This window comes from Perna viridis, chromosome 14, assembly GCF_037379345.1.
Source record: "Perna viridis isolate PV_CMFRI_1.1 ecotype Kerala chromosome 14, ASM3737934v1, whole genome shotgun sequence".
Taxonomy (NCBI): Eukaryota; Metazoa; Mollusca; class Bivalvia; order Mytilida; family Mytilidae; genus Perna; species Perna viridis.
Window position 1 is genome coordinate 32,096,628 of NC_142458.1, and position 23,543 is coordinate 32,120,170.

At 33.1% G+C, this 23,543-nt stretch overlaps 2 protein-coding genes across 6 annotated transcripts; both read right to left on the minus strand.

Moving 5' to 3' along the window:
• Positions 1-461: 461 nt before the first annotated feature.
• On the minus strand, positions 462-6,000 carry LOC148599005 (monocarboxylate transporter 12-B-like). Of its 3 annotated transcripts, none has more exons than XM_088561727.1 (6): positions 5,855-6,000; positions 4,577-4,761; positions 4,065-4,208; positions 3,469-3,615; positions 1,071-2,201; positions 462-709 (listed from the first exon to the last, which is right to left on the minus strand). In XM_088561727.1, exons 2-6 carry the CDS (start codon positions 4,749-4,751, stop codon positions 561-563), a joined length of 1,746 nt encoding a protein of 581 aa, XP_088417853.1. In that variant the 5' UTR covers positions 4,752-4,761; positions 5,855-6,000; the 3' UTR covers positions 462-560. The 3 variants fall into 3 exon arrangements, with proteins under 3 accessions (XP_088417853.1, XP_088417852.1, XP_088417851.1); XM_088561726.1 differs by having other exon boundaries at positions 5,799-5,873; XM_088561725.1 differs by lacking the exon at positions 5,855-6,000 and having other exon boundaries at positions 4,577-5,758.
• Positions 6,001-12,975: 6,975 nt separating this feature from the next.
• On the minus strand, positions 12,976-17,357 carry LOC148599006 (monocarboxylate transporter 12-B-like). Of its 3 annotated transcripts, none has more exons than XM_088561462.1 (6): positions 17,218-17,357; positions 16,198-16,382; positions 15,759-15,902; positions 15,122-15,268; positions 13,639-13,989; positions 12,976-13,167 (listed from the first exon to the last, which is right to left on the minus strand). In XM_088561462.1, the coding sequence occupies exons 1-6, from the start codon at positions 17,229-17,231 to the stop codon at positions 13,019-13,021; spliced, it is 990 nt and encodes a 329-aa protein (XP_088417588.1). In that variant the 5' UTR covers positions 17,232-17,357; the 3' UTR covers positions 12,976-13,018. The 3 variants fall into 3 exon arrangements, with proteins under 3 accessions (XP_088417588.1, XP_088417586.1, XP_088417587.1); XM_088561460.1 differs by having other exon boundaries at positions 13,639-14,766; XM_088561461.1 differs by having other exon boundaries at positions 13,639-14,766; positions 16,198-16,379; positions 17,218-17,341.
• Positions 17,358-23,543: the final 6,186 nt, after the last annotated feature.

The following is a 23,543-nucleotide window of genomic DNA, read 5'->3' on the forward strand; positions in this document are numbered from 1 at the left end:
TCAGGATTTTTTTTTATGTTTTCTTCTTATTTCTAATTTTGTTACTTCTGTATATTTTTTGTATGTTTCTTCTGTATATTTTTATGTGTTTTTTCTGTAAATTTTTTGTATGTTTTTTCTGTATATTTTTTTGTATGTATTTTCTGTATATGTTTGTGTTTCGTCTGTATATTTTTATGTGTTGTTTGTTTGTGATGTTTTATTTTTGTTGTGGTTGTTACTTTTTTATTTGTCAGTTGTCGCAGTTACATTGTACTGTTATTGTTCATTTCGATGTTTTGTTTACATTTGTTTTGATCGAAGTTATCTTCTTGTTTGATTGTATGTATTTTTTTGTTTCATTTTTTTGTCGCGTTGACAAATGACATAATTTAGTATTGAATCCGTTTTCACTCTTGCATTTGTTTATAATGATGATTGTATAAATTGATCATTTTGTATTTATAAAAGAAAGACATTACCACCTTGTGAAGTCGATTTATTTCAAGTTTTGTAGGACAATGATCTGAATCAAAGCAATATTTTCAAATTTCACCTCTGCATTCGGATAAGAGCTTTATTCAAGGAGGTTTTTTGCTTTGCTTGTTACGCTTTTGTTCCATTCTTTCAAAAATTGGTTCACAGAAGAATGCAATGCTACCAATTATAAATCCGATTCCCATGATGTAAAATGTCAAAATATATGACCCTGTCATGTCACGTGCCATACCTGCAAAAAGGGTATAAGAAATTCATCAATATCTATATAATGCATTTTTGTAGTTGTGCAAAGTGTGAAATTATGTAAAGAAACCTCAATTATGTAAGGAAACCTGAATTATGTAAAGAAATCTCAATTATGTAAAGAAACCTGAACGTGAACATTTTCTAATAATTCATGATGATGTTTTCCCTCTTATAAGTCGTTCTTTGTTTTGTTTTGTTTTTGTTTTTGTTTTTTGTTTTTTGTTTTTGTGTTTGTTGGATTGTTATTGTTTTGCTTTAACGTTGTCCCTTGTCCTTAAATACTCTGACCTTGTTAAGAAAGTTGATTTAATATTTATACACTTTGATTATAAGTTTAATCTTACCAAGTAGAGGAGTGACGCCAACAAACGCTAAACCGTGTATCTGTACAAGTATAGACAGAGCCGATGCATAATTTTCCACCCCAACACAATGACGTACGATTATTGGTGCCATGGAGAAATATACGTTTCCAAAGAGACCATAGACGATACAGTACGGTATGAAAGATTGGAATGTTGTTAGCAATGGACATAGCATTGTGGAAAGTCCTGTTATGCCGAGACATATACCTAAAATAATACTTGGTCGGATTCTGTCCACAACAAATGCAAACCCGATTATTGATATAAAATCACATGTACCCATTATAGTTACAAGTATAGCAATGTTGTCGTCTGAAATGTGGTTATCTTCGGCAAACGGAGGAACATATATCACGATAAGACCACAACTTGCCACGCTTATCTGGCAAGCAAAAAATAGAAGTAGAAGTTGTCGGTTTTTTAGGAGACTAAAATCAAATATCTTCGGACAACAGTTTTTATTTCTGATATAGATGCCTCCATCACTTTGACTCTGTTTAGTAATTGAAGGCACGTTAAGACTGTATACTGAAGACATTATTGTAGAGGTACAAAAATTAGAGTAGATTTTTCCGCTCCTTCCTAGTTCTGTACTTAGGCCTTGAAAAGACTGTTTCACTTCGGTATGTTTAATTTCGTGATAATTACTTTCCGATATGCTTCGGATTCTTGTCGAAGACTTTGCAGCTGGTGTAGAATAGGAAGGTTTGGCCAAATCGTTATAATCATGTAATGTATAGTATGTGGACATATTTTCTTCTGATTTCGACATCTCCTTATAAGCCGTTGCTTCAATTTTGTCCTTATTTTCTATATATATAACATTTTGTTCTCCATTAAATTCGGAAGAAAGTTTTGCAAGATTAGGATTTTGCCTAAATGGGCGTAGAAGAGAACCAACGATAAAATCATGCAATAAAACTCCTGCCATGAGAAGTAATGTCCCTTTGAGACCGAAATGGTCCAAGAACTTCCGAATGATGATAGGAAATACAAACGATCCAACACTTCCCCCTGATCCGGCTATCATCGAGGCAAAGCCTAGCTTCTTATCAAAATATTTGTTCAGTTCTACAGATATGATTGGTGTTGTAAGAGAAACTCCAAGTCCTAAAACAAATTTGTCAAACATACAGTGAGCAATTACGATGTAATACCGTTATATTGGATACAAAGTGAACAAGAAAAACAAGAAAATCTTACCGTTAACTTGATATTTTAAATCATGCTATTCGTACAAATAAGACATGAATAGTTGAACAAACCACAAATCTCATTCATATGGTTGAGAGTTGATCTGATCCGAAAGAAAGAATATTGTTTAGCTAGATCCTTTAATCTCAGTTTCCGCTATATAGATGACGTATTATCTTTAAACAATCCTAATTTCGGGGATTTGATACATCGCATCTACCCGAAAGAACTTGAGATAAAGGATGCAACAGACATTGTGAAGTCAGCCTCATATCTTGACCTACATTTAGAAATCGATGGTGATTGAAAACTATTGACCATTTTTTACGACAAACGTGATGACTTTTCATTCAGAATTGTCAATTTTCCTTTCATCTGCGGCAACATCCCTTCAGTGCCTGTGCATGGAGTGTTCATATCACAACTCATACGTTATGCCAGAGCTTGCCGATATACGCAGACTTTTTGTATCGCGCTAGAACTCTAAAAAATAGGCTTCTGGAACAGGGTTATGTTGCTACAAGATTGTAGTCATCACTACAGAAGTTTTATGTTCGTTATCATGAACTCGTGGATCGTTATGGTGTATCCATCTGCACCATGAAAACTGATTTATTCAACGGATCATAGTTTTTCTGTCCTCGTATGTCTACCCCGGATTTGAGTTTTTATGAGCTACTCGGCGGTTGTTTCTAAAAAAGCAGAGGACGCTTACCCTACCGGTGCACCTGGTCCATGTTTCCAGTTTTTAATGGAGTCCGAGTTGCTCATTTGCTTTTGTTACTTTGTATGTATGATTTTAGTTACTTTATGTTCTGTATTGTGTATGTCTGTTTTCCATGTCTAATCTTTGTCCCTGGATTACATTCTTTTGATTACCGCTATAACCTTGGTTCCCTTGATTACTCTTCTAACAAGTGCTATGCTGAATAAACTCATCGGAGGAAAATGCAATATGTTTTTTTCTTCAAAATAGCTAAACTATGAAATACCAGCAGATAAATAGAATGTTGTACTCAAAATATCTAAATGGGTAAAATTATTCAAGTTTCGGATTCATGTCCGTACATTACCGATGTAACAAGTGACTATAAATCTAATTTTTATGGAGTTATTCGGATGTGAACTCTATTTATATAGAATCGTAACATATACGCTCGTCATGAATACAAAATCGTACTACCGTAAATGATCCCTTGGGACAAAATCAGTGCAACTTCTCCGGGCACAAAGGCAGTGACAATGTAAGCACAGCTCAATAATAACGTTCCTAAATACACAAGGTGACGGCTTTGGAAGCGTTTCAGTCCTACATTTAAGACAAAAAGTGCTGAAATGATTCAAGGGTAAATATTATTCAAACAATTTTCAAATAATTATTACAAATAAGTCTTCATAAAAAAACGAGGATACAATTAGGGGTCACAGACATGTATCAAATACCGGTATATAATCAGACTAGTATACTACACAAAATTATATTCGAAAAAGAAACGGAGTTCCAAGTACTCTTTGGGACAGCCACAATGTGGTAGTTATTTTAAGTTTATTGTCTGAATAGTCACAAATGATAAGATAGCATATAGCAAACAACTTCTTACCCTGCCTAAGTATTTAGTATATGCACTAAATAGTATGGTGAAGTGTAAGTTGCCCATTTACTTATAGTAAAATGTATATTATCTTTCAGTTATTCACCGTCCTTGCCAATAACATTAATCTTTTGACATTCAGATCATATTGAGTTTACCGATTATCCTTGGTAATAATCATACTTACACATTACGCACAACACGAAGTTCTGTGCTGATATGACACCAGAAAGCGTGGAGGAATTAGTGTCGTAAACTTCCAGAAACTCCACGAAAAATATTCCAAACGATTTACCCAGACCAACATATATGAACACGTGTATAAAATAAGCTGAAACAAATTGAAATATTTCTATGGAACGATAATTTTAGACACATGTTAAATATTTCGTAGTTTATGCTATGTTCCATGTCTGTGAAAAAACCCAATAGATAATACATTTTTATTGTACGGGTTCTCAACAAAAAGTCGTGAATGCATTTTTGTATGTTTCCATGTCCTGTCATTTTTCTGTTTATATTTTTCAATACATGATAAATATTTGAGAATTGAGTAATGCTCACAAACACTCCTGAAGCCTTTTAAGATAAACATTGTAGAGTTTGTTATGAATTTAAACTAAAATAATAATTATAAGAATTTAAATTTCAAATGTTCATAAGTAAAAAAACATAAACCGTTTAAAAAGTTTAATATACCCAATGCTATCATCCATGCCCAACCCTGATCTTTAACACTATATTTCTGAGTATTCTGTGCTTTTGATTCTGACTTCCTTCCATCAAGCAGTCTTTCATTTTGTAGCTTAGACTCATGACCCCCGTTTGTTGTTATGATGCAACTCTCGTCTGTGTCACGATTCTGTTCACTCATTCCCAGTCTTCTGTTAAAGCACGTTACTTCATATATCGTTTTGAAGAGCATTTTGAGTTCAAATAATCACGACATAATCAAAATAAAGTGCAGTAAAGATGGTCATCTTTTTCGTAGAATGTCTACTCAATTGGCTTTTGTAGAATGTCTAATCCGACTTATTAACTGGTGGAATCTATGCTGAAACTTTTTTCGATTTTATACGATGTTTGGGATGAGAGTAAACATGCTTACATATTATTGCAAATACATTTTTCCCAAAACAAAACTATTTCTTTACATCTGAATATTAATAGATTTTTCTCGTATAATGTCTATATTATTGTTTTTTTTAGAATATCTAAGCTAACTTTATTAATTGACGTAAACTATGATGGATTATTACATCTACACGTTATATAACTAGCTTTATGGGAAGGGGTAAACATTCTTACATATTATGGCAAAAATATATTTTTCCGAGCAAAAAAATGTATTTACATCGGAATAGGAATGGATCAATACTCTATTTAAGTAAGAACACCAAGACTTGTTGAAGTTAGCTGTTATGCAGCCATGTGACAACGTAAGTTAAAATAGTCTTCATAGATTAACAGTGTGTGTTTAACTACATTTTCAAGGGACAATGTAGTACAATATCTTGACTTTTAAATAAAGGTCATAGATAAACATTGACACTAAACATGCATGAACTTTAAATACCTGCCCGTCTACATCCTCATTTTGTGCATGAATGCGACGAATTGATTTCGCGTAAATTTCTAATTTAACGTCTTTTAAAGAGTTAGAAATAATAAATCTATGAGTATATGCGATGCTTATTGGTGGAGTATAGTGCGTTTATTTGTGTGACCGCAAGGAAAGACCACCTGATGTACATGTGATTTTGAAAGTCTTTCTGGTTCATTTTGTCCAAATATAGTTTAACTAGTCGTTGTTTATCCAATTATCACTACATGTACATCTTAATTGAATATATTGTTTTAGTAAAGCCAAAATAAAATAAAAAAAGGAAAGCAAAATAAGATCAAAAGTTTGTCACCTTACCGTTAAAGTGAGCATCAATCATTGATTTGATAGAGAAGATCATAAAGTAAATATACTTAGATACAATGATAAAACTGTTCCGCTCCACTTATATATGCGCTATCGTCAAGTAAAAGGTGATAAAATGGATCCATAAAATATCGATTCTTGTATCAATGCTGTTTTGAAGATCTAAATCAAAATAGGTAATAGCATGAAAAAAAAAACAAAGTATGCAAAGATTCTCCTTGGAAAAGGATCAACTTATCCAAATCGTTATTGAGGTCAAATGATTTGTTTTTATTTAACTATTACCGCAGTTCAGAATAATAGTGAAACAACAGCAAATGAAAATAGTTAAGTGATCACTTTAGGGGTGAGGATTTTGTGTGAAAGCCAAATGTGATTTACCATAAATTACTTATCGAGTGTCATAACTCGGAAATACTGAATCAACCATTATTTTTTTTTATATGTATTACACGGTATTGAGAAATAACCTCTCATCTTCATATTCGAGTTTCCTTCCAAAACCACTTGTTTGTGGCATGTCCTAGATTAATATGGGTTGTGGTCCTGACCTATGCATAATCGTCACAAAAGTTCACAACAGTTTTCTTTCTTACCTGCCATGTAACAATATCCCAGTGTTCGTTTAAATCCCCAATAGCCAATTTCGAATTCTTCGCAATTCAGTGTAAAAGGTGGTCACTCTGTTCTTTTGAGATGTGTGATCAATGCTCAATGAAATTGAAGAAATGCTCATCTGGTAAGCCCACTGACGAAACCCAGTGTTAAGTCAAAACCCAATGGACCACAATTAAGTAACGATAGAGAAACAATTCGGTAGAAGACAGAGAGAAATGAATCACAAACCTTTTTCAAAGTGATTTTAATTAGATGTTAGCAAACCAAATTCTTGTGCATTTGTACAAAGTGTGAACGGACTGACATATTCATGATAATTTAATATAGTAAACATTAATTGTTAAAGACTAGGATAAAGGAGAAATAGACAAGATTCCTGTTTGACATGATTAACTCGTAGTATGGCTTCTGTTGATAGAGGAAATGATACCATATTATCCGTTTACAAACTACACAACCAGCATCATGTGTGACTATAATATTCTGACATTTTTCACATCTTTATCAATACAAAATGACAAATGTAGATAGTACGTACATAGTGTTTAGGCCAAATAAAATTATACTTCTACTTCCTGTTACTAACTCATGCATTAAACCCCAGACTGACTCATTTCCAATTTAACAAACAACAAAAATTACCACCAAACTACCTGACATTTCACAGATGGTAGTCAATTTCCGGTTTCCACAAAGATTACATGTAATAAGTTGTTTTCGATAAAATTTGGGAAAAAAATAAGTAAATAAAATAAAATAAAATATCAACCCACCGACCCATTTTTATCTGATATGTAACATGAAATAGAGGTATAATAATTATTTCGTTTGTCCTCAATCATATTAAAAATACATCAAGATATTTTGTAGAAATATTTTTGTAAGACTTGTATCTTAAAACATTTAATTACGATCACTTGGGTCTTGTGACTTTTTTTTCTTTGGCCGAAGAAATCAAATGCACATGAACATATGAACAAGAATTTCTAATGTTTAAAAATACTCTATAATACAAGTAAAATCATATTTTTAATTTGACAAAATGCATAATAATTCTAAAAACACCGTTACATGTTTTTTTCAAGTAGGCCTTCATTGTTTCTCTAATCTTCGTTTCTACCTATTTGGTTTATATATTCCGATATTGATTCAATAGCTTTACCACACAAACATAGAATAATATAACGATGAAATTACTGAAATGCACTAGAAATGTATACTTTTTATAGAATTAATCATAAACGCACTTATTATGGGTATTTATCAATCAGGAATTCTACCTTTTGGTCTTCATTTCTACCATTGTCGGTCTTCATGTTGCAATACCTAAATTTTGTCCACAAAATCATAGAAAAGTATTTACAAGCACTAGTATGATGATACCCAACTATAAAACAAAGTATGTTTATTGTAATTTTGATGGTTTGGTCTTCTTTGGCGTTAATTTCTACCATTTGTGTCTACAATTCGCAATAGCTATTTTCAGCCATAGAAACCCAAAACCTGAAATATGTGTTATGGAAGCAGCTAAAATGCACCATATTAATGATATTCTACACAGAAAAGTAAAATAAATATATATTTATGGCTAATTATAGATTTGGTTTTTTTTTTTTGGTCTTCATTTCTACCATTTTGGTTTTCATTTCTCGAAATGATGTTTTTCAACTCGGCGGGTGTTTCTAGAAAAGCAGAGGACGCTTACCCTACCGGTGCACCTGGTCCATGCTCCCAGTTTTTAATGGAGTCCGAGTTGCTCATTTGCTTTTGTTACTTATGTATGATTTTAGTTACTTTATGTTCTTTGTTGTGTATGTCTGTTTTCCATGTCTGTTCTTTGTCCCTGGATTACATTCCTTTGATTACCGCTATAACCTTGGTTCCTGTGATTACTCTTTCAGCCATAGAAACCCAAAACCCAAAATTTATGTTATGGAAACAACTTAAATGAATCATATTATTGATATTTGACACACAAAAAAGTGAAAAAACCGTATGTGTATAGCTAATAGTTTTAGGTTTGGACTTCAATTCTACCCACTAGTTTATGGCTAACTTTAAGATTTTCGTGATTATCTAACCTTGTGTTGTTATTTCACTTTGGCGACTTCTCATTTTATGTGTAACATCATCGAGTTTGATTCGTTTTTGAAAATGTGTTTTGTAGTTTTTTAAATAAATAGAATTAACAACATTTATTTCGCAGTATTTTGGGAAACACACATGAACGTATATTAATAAAACTGTTCATATATGTGAAAAGTTTAGTGGGAAATGGTGTTGTGTTGGGTTCACCATGCTGCCAGTGATAATAAATCCACATGTTTCTAATACATGTTGTTGTGTAAATGTTATATTATGTTTCAAAAGTGATTTAAAATACACTTGAAATAATGAATATGAATCCACAATGCAGCTTGATCACTATCTACATCAACAACTTTATTCATACAAGGAGACAGATTGTTTGTGAATAGGAAAACATTGAATGTTAGTCAACAGCAAAAGAAATTAAATCCATCATTTTAATTTTTCTCTTAATACCTTACCTAAATATAGTAATTGACGGCCACATTATGTTGTTTTTGAATACCAATTATCATTTTTTTTCAACTTTTCAGGTCAGATCCTTAAATAGTAGTTGTACATGGTCATAAAGTTGATATTTAATGTTTTTCGTCAGAATTTCATATTTTTCTTAATGATGACATTGAATTTACATACTAACACATTAAAGACACCGAATTTGATTTGCACATGATTCATTGAGCGTAAATGTTGATGTTTGTTCGCGACATTTTAGATACATTTACAATGTGCGCTTTTTGCAAACTATGTAAACTAGTCTACAGAGGTTCTCAAAGAGTAATCAAGGGAACCAAGGTTAAAGCGGTAATCAAACAAATGTAATCCAGGGACAAAGACCAGACATGGAAAACAGACATACACAACAAAGAACATAAAGTAACTAAAATCATACATACAAAGTAACAAAAGCAAATGAGCAACTCGGACTCCACTAAAAACTGGGAGCATGGACCAGGTGCACCGGTAGGGTAAGCGTACTCTGCTTTTCTAGAAACACCCGCCGAGTTGCTCATAAAAAGTCAAGTCCGGGGTAGACAAACGAGGAAAGGCATTTATGACCCGTTGAATAAATCAGTTTTCATGGTGCTGATGGATGTATGATAACAATCCACTAGTTCATGATAACGACCACAAAACTTCTGTAGTGATGGCTTCAATCTTGTAGCAACATAACCCTGTTCCAGAAGCCTATTTGTTAGAGTTCTAGCGCGACACAAAAAGTCGAAGCTGAAGGGATGTTGCCACAGATGAAAGGAAAGTTGACAATTCTGAATGAAAAGTCATCGCGTTTGTCGTAAAGTTTGGTCAATAGTTTTCCTTTACCATCGATTTCTAAGTGTAGGTCAAGATATGAGGCTGACTTCACAGTGTCTGTAGTATCATCTTTTTTGGAAAAAACAACGATGTATAATATTTCTAAGTCGTGATAACCTCTAATAAACATTGGATATAAAACCTTTTGCAGACAAAAACAATGTTGTTTTGGGCTTTGTTTTCTGGTACAACATATTTGTCATGTATATTAGGCAATGTTTTTGCTACATCGGAGTCTTTGAAAACTGATGTAGCCTTGGCACTCATTGACCTATTTAAAACTTTCATTCGTTTCAATATTAAGGACCTCACGGCCTTTAACCACAGAGAATCAATGTCTTCTTGTTCTCGTTTTATCCATTTTCTTGCATAGTCCTCGACGGCATCCATAAAAACTTTAAAGTTATAATTCCAATTTATGGAGCGTGGTTCACGGTACTTGGGACCTTTAGAAAGGATATTACGTAGAGATTCGTTTTCGATAACGGTTAAATCTCCCGTAACGACGTGACCAGAAGGACCATATTTGAATGGAGAGCTTTTGCAAGAACAGTCAGGTGGTTTAGCCTTGACGTCCTCAATCTCGCGGTTCTGCAATAGCCTTTTATAATTGAAAATTTTGGATGCAATGGGTGAAGTATAGGAATATGAAATAATTGGTATGGATTTGTCTTTGAAATATGGGGGGATTTTGTTGGTAACGTTTTTGTGATGGAGGATGTTAGCCAAATTCATTGCATCTATACCTTTGTTGACAAACAGTAGTGGAAGAAATGGTCGTTTTTCCTTCATCTTGACTTTTCATACAAACTGGTTTAAAGAGTCTGTGGAAACCAATATCCAAACTGATGGCAACAAGTTTGTATAATGATGAGGTGGGGTCAGAAACAGGAGTGTCATGACTGTTTTGTAAATGGAGTGTAGTAGAGTGAGAGGTATAGAATAAAGTTTGGTTCTAATGTGATGAAGTCCACGAGGTTTTTGTATGACATGAAGGAGACCATCTATGGAGACATCATGTAACTTAGGTGACGTATAGTGGCGATGGCCATGACTCCTTTCCCGTCTTGGATTTTTGTCAAATAAATTCATCACATTTATGCTATTGTTATATTGGCTTGAAAGGTTTCCTATACTTTTGATGTTGTCATTGCATCCGTACGATATTGCAGTACCTAGTCTGCGTATCCAGTACTCCTCTCTTTCCCTACGATAGTTTTTACTTAGAACGGGACTGTTCGTAGGATGGTAATTTTTTTCTAAAATACGAACTTTCGTGGAGAGGATTGAATGATCTTGTTGATTAAAATGTTGATAAATTGTCGGGAATTTGATGGTGTTAACGATGACCGCACATTCTTTTATTCAATCGTTCTTGCTTTCCGACATATATTAAACAACATACGTTTGTAAGGGAACGGGAGAAATAAGGGTCGGTTTTTTTGTTTGTTTGTTTGTTTGTTGGGGTTTAACGTCCGAGCAGCAATATTTCAGCTATACTCAGACGATGAACATGAAATTGATGATATAATGAACATGAAATGATAATGAAATGAAGAAGGGATGGGACACAAGGACAATGGGGTCGATAAATTTTGATTGCCACTGGAAATAGGGAGAGGTGGGTAGGGTCGGGCATTTTAGCCCCCTGTGGCGGAGCCCTATGGTTCCTACTTCGGGAGAATACCACAGTAGGGTAACGTGCGAGGAACGTGGCATCTTTCCCAACACGGTGCACCACTATGGTTTGCGGTCAGGTTTTCCGTATTATAGCCTGACAACCCCAGCATGTAACACGCCAGGGGTACCCCATTCAACCACCTGGGGCACACATCCCAGTTGCTCTATGGGCAAAGCTTCCTAGCCCCCGGCTAGGGTTGTTATAAGAATGTTGCATGTTTTGCAATTTTTAATACCAAAAATAGGTAAAAAGCAATTATATACGTAGGACTCGCAATTATGTCCGATTTCACAAACGTGTCCGATAATACGTCACATGACCATGTGCACACACGTTACTTTATTTTTGTGATAAATACATCAGATGATCAGACAGGCGGCGAATTATGCACAAAGTTTAGCGATGCCACGCTGTTGGAACATTAGTTTATACGATATCTGGAAAGACAATATTACGGTTGTTTCTATTTTAATACTATGAGAGATTGCAAAACATTTCAATTAACAACTAGACCTGATTTGCGTTCTAATAAACCAACATACAATTAAACATATAAAAAATCAAACGCCCAATTTAAAATCACTCACTTGTGTCCAAAAGTATATAAAGTGTCTGCAGATTTTTTAATTAAATGTGAACATTTTGTGGGGAAATAAAAACTTCAGAATACGAACTCTGATGCTTGGACGTTTACGATTCAGATGCGCCGGATATGTGCAAACAAAATAACTTAAGTTAACTGCCATTTTTTTTTTAAATTTCCACAGTAGTCGTTTGTTTTCAGTTGGCTTTTTCTATTTGTTATTTGTTTGGTTTTTGTCCTTAGAACATATTAGAACATATTCATGAGTGAATAAAGAGATTGCCGGATCTTGGCATAATACGACCGCAGCACGGTGAACTCTGTGTTCACCTGGGGCAATTGTTGATACAATAGTAGTTTTTTGACACACTAAAGCATATAGATTTACAGTTCGTTATGGACACAGCAACTGGTTTGGATTTATTTTAATAATAAACCTACTTTCCTATTTCAACTCTTATTTTCTAAAGGGTGGGGCAACAACATCTAAAAGCTAAAGGGTACTCTGCCATATCGTAGAAACGGTATGATAAGTTTTTTTTTAAATATCGGCTTAGTTAACAGATGACGACAAAAGGGCTACCCGAAAACAAAATGCTTTCGTGAAGAAATTATAAACCATGCATTATATTGGTCACACACACACACACACACACACACACACACACACACACACACTGTCAAGAAAGTTATCGTCTCTCCAAAGGGGCAGATTGTTTTCATTATTTTTGTGACGTTACAAGTGTTTGAGACATTCGCCATTTTGTGTTTATTTCTAAATTACTAATCAGCTGTAGTTTATGGTGTTCCTGTCATTTTTATACTTGCATAATGTATAAGAAAATATTCCTACATTCAATTTGATAAATAAAACTACGTCACCGCAAGTTTTCTACAATTTAATTTTGTATTCAGATAAAGCTTCATTCAAGGAGGCATTTTGCTCTGTTTGTTACGTTTTAATTCCATTCGTTCAAAAATCGGTTCACAGAACATTGCAACAGCACCGATGATAACACCCAATCCCATGATGTAAAAGGTCAAAATGTATGACCCCGTCATGTCACGTGCCATACCTACAAAATAAAACAATTATAAACATTAGTTGCTAGACACTTCAGTATTGAAGTTGAAAGTTAATTGTATTGTAACTTCGAACAGTTTAACTGGATTCATGCATCGTTTCTTATCAATTTATAAATTACTCAAATAAATTCAATCATCTTTCTAAAATTTTGCCACGGACAGCCGCTTTGTCAACCAGTTGATAAAATGTCAATTAAACTAATTAAAGCGCAACAATTTAAAACCGTATGAAATAAAATTCATGATTTGATTCCAACGAAATATAAAGAATTGTGATTTCAAACGATTAATTTGAAACGATTAATTTTTATTTGATTTTTGTTTGTTTGTTTGTTTGTTTGTTTGTTTTTCTTTTTGTTTTCTTTTGATTGTTCGATTTTCTTTAACTTTAAAACTTCAGATTTTGTATTAGACCGTGATTTCTCTATTATTCATACCCCTAGATTATAGGTTTATCTTACCAAATAGAGGAGTGAAGCCAACAAACGCTATACCATGTATTTGTACAAGTATAGACATAGCTGATGCATAACTTTCCATCCCAACACATTGGCGTATTATTATTGGTGTAATGGAGAAATAGACGCTTCCAAAGAGACCATAGACGACACAGTACGGTATGAAAGATTGGAACGTTGTTAACAATGGACATAGCATTGTGGAAAGTCCTGTTATACCGAGACATATACCTAAAATAATACTTGGTCGGATTCTGTCCATTACAAATGCAAATCCGATTCTTGATATAAAATCACATATACCCATAATAGTTACAAGTATAGCAATGTTGCCGTCTGATATGTGGTTATCTTCTGCAAATGGAGGAACATACATTACGATAAGACCACAACCTGCCGCGCTTACCTGGCAAACAAAAAATACAAGTAGAAGTTGTCGGTTTTTTAGGAGATTCAAATCAAATATCTCTGAACAACAGTTTCTGTTTCTGTTACAGACACCGTCTTTGCTTTGACTCGGTTTAGTCATTGAAGGTACATTAAGACTATATACAGAAGACATTATTGCAGATGTACCAAACTTGGAGTAGATGTTTCCGCTTCTTCCTAGTTCTGTACTTAGGCTCTGAAAAGACTGCTTCATTTCTGTATGTATAATTTCGTGATCATTACTCTCCGATATGCTTCTGACTCTTTTTGAAGACTTTGCCTCTAGGTTAGAATAGGAAGGCTTGACTAAATCGCTATGAGCCTGTGATCTATAGTATGTGGACATATTTTCTTCTGATTTCGACATCTTTTTACTAGTCTTTTTTTCAATTTTGTCGTGATTTTTTATATCTATATCTTGTTCTCCATTAAATTCGGAAGATAGTTTTGCTGAATTAGGATTTTGCCGAAACGGGCGTAGAAGAGAACCGACGATAAGATTATGAAATAAAACTCCTGCCATGAGAAGTAATGTCCCTTGGAGACCATAATGGTCCAAGAGATTCCGAATGATGATAGGAAATACAAACGATCCAACACTTCCCCCTGATCCAGCTATCATCGAGGCAAAGCCTAGCTTCTTATCAAAATATTTGTTCAGTTCGACAGATATGATTAATATTGTAAGAGAAACTCCAAGTCCTAAAACAAATGTGTTAAACATGAGAAGTTCTATAACGAAGTTATACTGGTATATGTAACAGAAAATGAAACAAAAAAAAACCTTATCGTTTATTTGATATTGTGGGTCATACAATGTATGTTAAATCGGCACGAGAACTGATTTTCTTACAAATAAATTTTTATTGTGATGAAAATGTGGTACATTTGTATATTTGGACATTTAGAATTATATAAATACTGCATAATACCAAATGCTATGTTAAAATTGAACATCAGAGGGAATTGAAATACTTTTTTTTCCAAAATGATTTTACTGTACAATACATTGTACTAGCAGATAAATACGCTCGTAATGAATATAAAGTCATACTACCATAAATAATTCCTAGGGACAAAATCAGTGCAAATTCTCCGGGTACGAAAGCAGCGATAATGTAAGCACCGCTGAATAAGAATGTTCCTGAACACACAAGGTGGCGGCCTTTAAAGCGTTTCAGTCCTACATTAAGGACGAATAGTGCTGAAAGTGAAACCACGGAAAACCATTATTCAATCTTATTCAAATAACAATTGCCAATGAGAGATTTCTTGGTAAATAAAATCGAGAATCCAATTAGGGATCACAAACTCAGAGTCCGATTAGTATATTACATGACATTCTATCCGGGTTTTATTCTTATGGTAACAAATTCAACAATAGAAAGAGAAAAACGATTCAACGGAGTTCAGTGTAATTTTAGTGACAGCCATAATGTGACAGTAATTATGTCTGAACAGTTACACATAAAAGTAGATTGTACATGGGTATATACCAGTCAACGTCTTGTCCTGCTTGAGTGTTTTGTCTATGCTCCAAATGTTTTTGTTGAGTATAAGTTGCCCATTTACTTATAATTAAATGTATCTTTTAATTCAATTCTCTCTCCCCATTTTTCATGCAATTACATAAAACATTTGACATTCAGATCATATTGATTTTACTGATTGTTCTTGGTAATAATCATACTCACACATCACGCACAACACCAAGTTCTGTGCTGATATGACGACAGAAAGCATAGACGAATTAGTGTCGTAAACCTCCAGAAACTCAACGAAAAATATTCCAAACGATTTACCCAGACCAACACATATGAACACGTGTATAAAATAAGCTGAAACAAATTGAAATATTAATATGGAACCATAATCTTAGACACATGTTACATATTTTTAATTCATGCTATGTTGCATATCTGTAAAGAAACCTTTTTAATAATAAATATATTACTGTAGGGCAAATATTGTGAAAGCATTTTTTATGTTTCCATTGCGAGTCATATTTCTGTTATTTTTGACCATACATGAAAAGTATTTGAGAATTTAGTAATGCACGCATAATAATTAAAAGAATTGAATTTTCACATTTTCACACTTAAAAGTATAAACCGTTTAAATAGTTTAATATACCTAATGCTATCATCCATGCCCAACCCTGATCTTTAACACTATATCTCTGAGCATTTTTTGCTTTTGATTCGGATTCCTTTCTGTCAAGCAGTCTCTCATTTTGTAGCGAAAGCTCATGACGCCCATTTGTTGTTATGATGTTACTGTCGTCTGTGTCATGATTTACTTCACCCATTCCAAGTCTTCTGCTAAAGCACGTTACGTCATATATCGTTATCAAGAGCATTTTGAGTTAAAATAAGCATGACATATTTAAAGTAAAGTGCAGTAAACACGGTTATCTTTCTCGTATAATATCTACATAATTGGTTTTAGTAGAATGTCTTTGTTAATTGACGTATACTACAGCCTTTTACTTGTATTACATTGACACGTTATAATACTAGCTTTACGGGAAGGGTAACCATGATTACATTTCATGGCAAAGTTTTTTATTTCAAACAAAAATATCTCTTTATATCTAAATAGGAATATATCAATATTTTAAGCATGAACAATCGGACTTGTTGGAAGTTACCTATTCAAATCGTTTTGTTTATGCAGCCACGTGACAACGTCAGTTAAAAGATTCTTCATAGATTTACGGCGTTTGTTTGACTACGTTTTCAAAAGACAATGTAGTACAATATCTGGACCTTTAAATAAAGGTCATAGATAAACATTTAAGCTAAACATGCATGAACTTTAAATACCTGCTCGTCTACATCCTCATTTTGTACATGAATGTGCAGAATTGAACAACCTAATTTCTAATTTTACCTCTTTTCAAGACGTTATAAATATATGAGTATTTGCGATGCTTATTGGTGGAGTATAGTCAGTTTACTTTTGTGACCGCAAAGGAAAGACAACCTGATGGACGTGTAGTTTTGAAAGTCTTTCTGGTTCATTGTGTCCCAACATAGTTTAAATAGTCGTTGTTTACCTAATTATCATTATGTACAGCCTACTGGAATATATTGTTCTTTAGTAAAGCCAAAATAAAAGTAAGAAAAGGAAAACAAAAGCTTGTCTTCTTACCGTAAAGTGTGCATCGATCATTGATTTGATAGAGTAGTTTAAGAACGTAAAGTAAATTTACTTAGATACAATGATAAAACTGTTTGTTCTGTTCCCCTTAAATATATACATGCACTATTCTGAGGTAAAAGGTGATGAAATGGGTCCATAAGATAGCGATCCCTGTGTCAAAACTGTTGATAGACAAGTTGTACGTGCAGATCACGTATCTTTTCAGATCTAAACCAAATAGATGTTAACATGAAAAAACATTTCAAAAATTCTCCTTGGGAAGAAAACAATCAACTTCTCCAATCATGACTGAAGTAATTTGTTATTCAACTAATACTAAAATATCGGAAAGAAACAACATCAAATATACATAGTTGCGTGACCAATTATTTTCAGGGTGAAGATCTTGTGTGAAAGTGGTTTGTGATTTATTATAAATTACTTTTCGAGAGTCAACATCCTGACCTGCAAATACTAATTTTTATATGCATTACACGTGTTTTTAGGAGTAACCTCTCATCCTCATATTCGAGTTCTCTTCCAAAACCACTTGTTTGTGACATCTTCCAGACTCGTTTAGTTTGTGTTTCTGATCTATGCTAAATCTTCACCTAAGTTAATAGGGTTCTTTTTCACCTGCCATTTAACAATATAACGATCTTCGTCAATGTCACCAATAGCCAGGTTCAACATAGTTGCATGTCAGCGGAAAAGGTGATCATCCTCTTTGTTTGGGATGATTGTTCAGTGTTCAATATCAATGCAGTGATGAGGGATTCAGCGTTTCATCAAAACCAAAGACCGACAGTAACCAAGGGAGCCAAGCTTCTAGTGGAAATCAAAACAATATTATCCAGGGACGAAGACCGGACATGAAAAACAGACAAATACAACAAAGAACCTAAAATAATACATACAAAGTAACAAAAGTAAATGAGCAACTCGGACTCCACTAAAAACTGGGAGCATGAGCCAGGTGCAACGCAAGGGCAAGCGTCCTCTGCTTTTATGAAACACCCGCCGAGTTGCTAATAAAAAGTCCGGAATAAACGAAAGAAGAAAGGAAAACTAGGAAAAGTGAACAAATCAGTTTTAATGGTGCATATGGGTACACCGTAACGATCTACAAGTTCATGATGACGATCATAAAATTTCTGTAGTGATGACTTCAATCTTGTAGCAACATAACCCTGTTTCAGAAGCCTAATTGTAAGAAGTCTAGCACAATACAAAAAGTTTGCGTAGTTACGGCAAGCTCTGGCATAACTATGAGTTGTGATATGAAAACTCCATTTGCAGGTGATGAAGGGATGCTGCCTTAGGTGAAAGAAATTTGACAATTCTGAATGAAAAGTCGTCACGTTTGGTCAATAAATTTCCTTTACCATCGATCTCTAAGTGTAGGTCAAGATATAAGGTTCACTTCACATTGTAGCATCATTAACCTAAATTTCTTTCTTTCGGATGAGATCAGCTATGATTTCAGCCTCGTAAGAGTGAAGGAATAGGTCAGCAAGTATGAAAGCACAATTTGTTCCCATTTGAATGCCGGCCATTTGTTGAAAAACGCTTCCTCCAAACTGGACAAATATTGAAGCATTATGAAAACATCTTCGGAAAGATGATTTGGAATTATTTTTTAAAGGATGAATAATCTCTACAAAGAACTTTATATCTTGGCGTAAATCCTTTTTGGAAAAACAATTTAAGTTTTTGAGTCGGGATTTTAACCGAGTATGGGGAATAGAAGTATGAAGTGTTGAAAAATCATAGGTTTTAATGCTATCATATTCTGATAATAATCTTGAATTGAGGGTTTCCAGAAGATCTTTCGAATTTTTCCGGATCAACATTGAATTAATACACCTATGGGAGAGTAATGCAACACAAAACTTTTTTCAAAGTACTTTTTTATCAGTTGTTAACAGACAGAAAAGAATTATTTTGTGTTTGAAAAATGAATGTTCAGACCATCATATTTCACTATAGTACACATGCCTATTCAAGACTACAAAAAAGAAGAAATTGTCAAGATTCCTGATTGACATAAATCACTATAGTGTAGCTACTATTGATAAATAAAACACCAGATTCATTTTTTTTTTTATTCAGAAACATTAATCTGAAACAAGTTATTTAGTAATTAAAGATTGCGAACAAAATATCAAATAAAGTTTAACAGTTCAATTTCCAAACTACAGTTTATTACTTAAATCGTATCGTTTTTTTTAATTGTGTTTCATACCTGTCAATACAGAGATACATTGTATCTAGCTGCCACAGATGATGTGCTATATACAAAAAGTTACAAACAAAAATCAATTATCTAACAGAATTTAATAATTTTTTCTATTAACATTTCATAATATTTACCTACAGCTCAGTGTCTGTTTGTAACATAAGTTTGGAATAGAATCTGAAAATCTTCATCCATAAATATTCAGTAACTCATATCCAAGAAAGTTTAATCATATACCTATATTAGTTATAGAAGATACAAGAGTTTTAATTTCAAATCAAGACTTGCAAAGATCACCTCTTCTTCCGTGAAAAACTGTAGAAAACAAGAAATTAATCACCACCCAGTGGAGAAAAGTGGCACATTTATTATGCAAATTTATTCATAACAGGGTCCAAATTTACTTTCAAGAGGAGAGGGTCCAGGATTTTTTTAAGCTTCAAATTAATGATCACTTTTCGCAAAGCAAAATGTGCCCATTGAAGTGTCAATGAATAGAGTTAAAGATCCCAATCCTATGTAAATTATTGAAGGTACATATCCTCAGACCACCAGTAATTTAAATCCCATTCAATAATGCTTTAAAGGTCACTTTAATTTTGATATGACCTGGCAGACTTCAATGTAAACAAGCCCATTTAAAAATAGAAAAATGTCACATTATTTTGTAAATGCATACTAAAGTGTTGGTTACAAATTCTTTCTTTATGTCTTCTAAAGCAACAAACCAAAATGTAATAATAATCACATAATAATATATACCATTCTTGAATTTCAATCTCCTTTATAGAAAATGCAACTCCAACATAGTTCTAGTTAAAATTGTATATGTTATAGAAAGTGAAAGTTATAATTTCCAGGGATAGAGTTGTTATTCATATATTCCAAGACAATCACCTAATGAACTTCCATTGGGAGTTAATTGGACAATTGACAAACAGAACAGAACTTTCTATCAAACTTAGATTAAAATACTTATGGAATGATAAAAAGATCATCTCGTTAATTGTCAAGTTAACTATCCTAAGACATTACATCGCTAAACGTCATTCAAACAACAGAAGACCAACTCTATTATTTATAATTATAGTAAAATACATTAATTACATATCTAATGTATGTAGTTTTTACTTGTCTTCCATACTGATTACACCTTGCAGCCTACTTCACAAGTAAGATAATTTTTGAAAAAAATTATGCAAAAAAATGACTTGATCTTCGAACATACTGCAAGAATGGGTTAAAGTAAGGCCAATTCATGGAATGGATGAAAACCTAGTAATCAAATTAACCTGTACCAATCAAAATATAACAGTAATACATAAGTCATAATCTTACTGATCAACAAAAATTCTTAAAATATATACAATAGCATTTCAATCATACAATAAAAAATCATAACAAAATATTTAAGAGTAAGTTTTTTTTGTAAGAATCAGGCAAAATGAGAAAAATCAGAAACATGCATGTGAAAACCCACCGATTTGACAATGTAACTTCAGGGGGCTTTCTCTATTTGAAAAGATCATTAGTTGATTTCTGCATTACTAAATTTGCTCAAATTTTATTCAATAGAATGTTAGAAAAAATGAGGTTGTTGAAAGAGTTATCTTCCCTTAAAATGTTTATTTTCAGTGCAATTCAATGAAATTATAACTTGATATGGCTCGTCTGAATATAGCTGAAATATTGCTGCTCGGACATTAAACCCAAAAAACAAAACTATTGATATGGAAAATCCTGTCTTTTTTTTTCTTGTGGTGCAAATGGTCAAAGTAAACTTCCAACAAGAGGCTCCCAAGAGCCTGAATCGCTCACCTGGATAGTTTGTCTTTCAAGGGCAATAAATTTAACAAGGAGTTGTCCAACAGTTATGACTCAAGAAGACTTTGGTAGGAATATTAAAAGGATCATTTCAGCAATAGGATGTTTCTTTCTATTATAGTTTTCAAGATATTGGCTGAAAACTGTAAAAATTCATCTTTCAAGGGCAATAACTTTACAAGGAGTCACCTGACAACTTTGATCCCTGAAGACTTTTGAAGGCCTTATAATAAGGGTCATTTCAGCTATAGAAATAATTTTGCTAAACGCCACGGTTTGGAGATATATGGAAAAAACTACTGACTGACTCCTCTGTTCTATCTTTAGTAACAGCGGCCATGTTTTTCAACGAATCAAAAATTTCCACATCATTTCTACGCAGGATACCCCAAGGAACATTCACACCAAGTTTGGTTTCAATTGTTCAAGTAGTGTCAGAGATTTCTGGAAGAAATAACATTAAAACTAGCAAAAAACGTTAAAAAAGGGCAACAACTCCAACATGGCTTAACAGATTAAAATGAAAATTTGATCAGATAGATCTCATCATGTTGAACAATTTTACCCTGTCAGAATTAGCTAAACCTAACAGTTTTGGAGATATATCGGAAAAACTACTGTCTGACCCCTATGTTCTATTTTTAGTAACAGTGCCCATGTTTTTCAACGAATCAAAAATCCCCATATCAGTTCTATGAAAGATACCCAAAGGAACATTCATACTAAGTTTGGTTCCAATTCGTCAAGTAGTGTCAGAGAAGCAGAGTTTGCTTCAGAAAAATTGTTAATGACAACGACGGACGCCAAGATGGCAATAGCTCACATGGCCTTCGGGCAGGTGAGCGAAAAAGGTGTTTTTTTTCATTATATATTTCATCCAATGCCTAATTCTTACAGAGACTGACACTTAATTATATACTGTCAAGTTTCACCGTATTTTATAATAAAATTCCATTATATTCACGAATTTCTTCCTTTTGACTTATTAGATCATTAAAATCTTTATATTATGAAGCCTATTTACCAAATTAAACTTCTATGTATAACAAGTACATGTAGGGTTAAAGTGTAGGTCATTATATCATCACATTTAAATTCTATATCAAATGAGAGTTTTATTCCTATAATGAAAAGTTTAATATTCAAAACTCAATAAAACAATAAATGTTCACCACAACAAAATAAACATCAGGGCTTCAATAGTGGATACTCTCATCCCAATACATTAAAAAAACAAGCAGTGTACTAACAAAATAGTCAAACCGTGTTTAATGCATATTTTAATTACTGCATGATATGTGAAAAGCCTGGCACCACATACATGTTACACAAGAAACTACTTAGTCGGAGAGTATCAGTAACTACATGTATAGGCGGAAAAAGGCAAATGTAAGTTTACAAGCATTTTGCAAATATAAGTATCTAGCAAGAAGCCAGTCTTGTGAAATCATAAAACTGTAGGACTCTGACTGGAGTTACCATGGAAGAAATTTTTACTCTCATACTTAAATCTCTTAAAATTGTGTGGTGCTAAGGATTTGGTTCAGACAGTACTGGTAAATCTAAACTGAGGGCATTTTCATTGTAAAATGTAACAACTGAATACACAAAAACACAATTACACTTCAGATTACAAGTAGAAAGAACTTAATAAATACATGTACATGTAATGCCAAACTGTCAACCTTAACACAAAAAATACAATGAAGAACTATAAATATATGTTACTTTCAGTGTTAAGTTTGTAAATTCTGTCGGATTCTTGATAGCTACAGATAGAACAAATCATTTAATCAAATTGTTTCTCTTATTCCCTTTCCAGCTTACTGTAAAACAAACAATTATTATCAACATTATAATAATATTAGAAATATTACATAGTGACAGTAAATAATGACACAGTCACAATAAAAATACATAAACATAACAGTAACATTTCATTAAAAAAAATGAAACATTTTGACTGTTTTCCAGAATAAGTATGTATACATGTACTATCTACATTGAAGATCAAAATAATAATTATTGTCTAACTAATACAGTGTATCCTCTATAAAATCAAGTCATGAAGGTTTTCTTTATCTGGTACAACAGACAATATTCCTTATATCTAATGCTTAAAACATGCTTAACAAAATGCTTTTTTTTTCACTGGGACTAAAGGGAAAAAAATATAGAATGATAAGTTAATGTTGAAAATATTTTACATGTACTTTGATTCTATGTCACACAGTCAGTGATTAAAAACTTCAATTTCACAATGGGTAACATA

Coding starts and splice junctions, on each gene's coding strand:
- LOC148599005 (XM_088561725.1), bottom strand. CDS start 4,802: ATGCTCTTCAAAACGATATATGAAGTAACGTGCTTTAACAGAAGACTG. Junction 4,209..4,576: donor GGCATGGATGATAGCATTGG/GTATATTAAACT, acceptor AATTTGTTTCAG/CTTATTTTATACACGTGTTC. Junction 710..1,070: donor TGGCGTCACTCCTCTACTTG/GTAAGATTAAAC, acceptor CCCTTTTTGCAG/GTATGGCACGTGACATGACA.
- LOC148599006 (XM_088561460.1), bottom strand. Junction 15,903..16,197: donor GGCATGGATGATAGCATTAG/GTATATTAAACT, acceptor AATTTGTTTCAG/CTTATTTTATACACGTGTTC. Junction 13,168..13,638: donor TGGCTTCACTCCTCTATTTG/GTAAGATAAACC, acceptor TTTATTTTGTAG/GTATGGCACGTGACATGACG.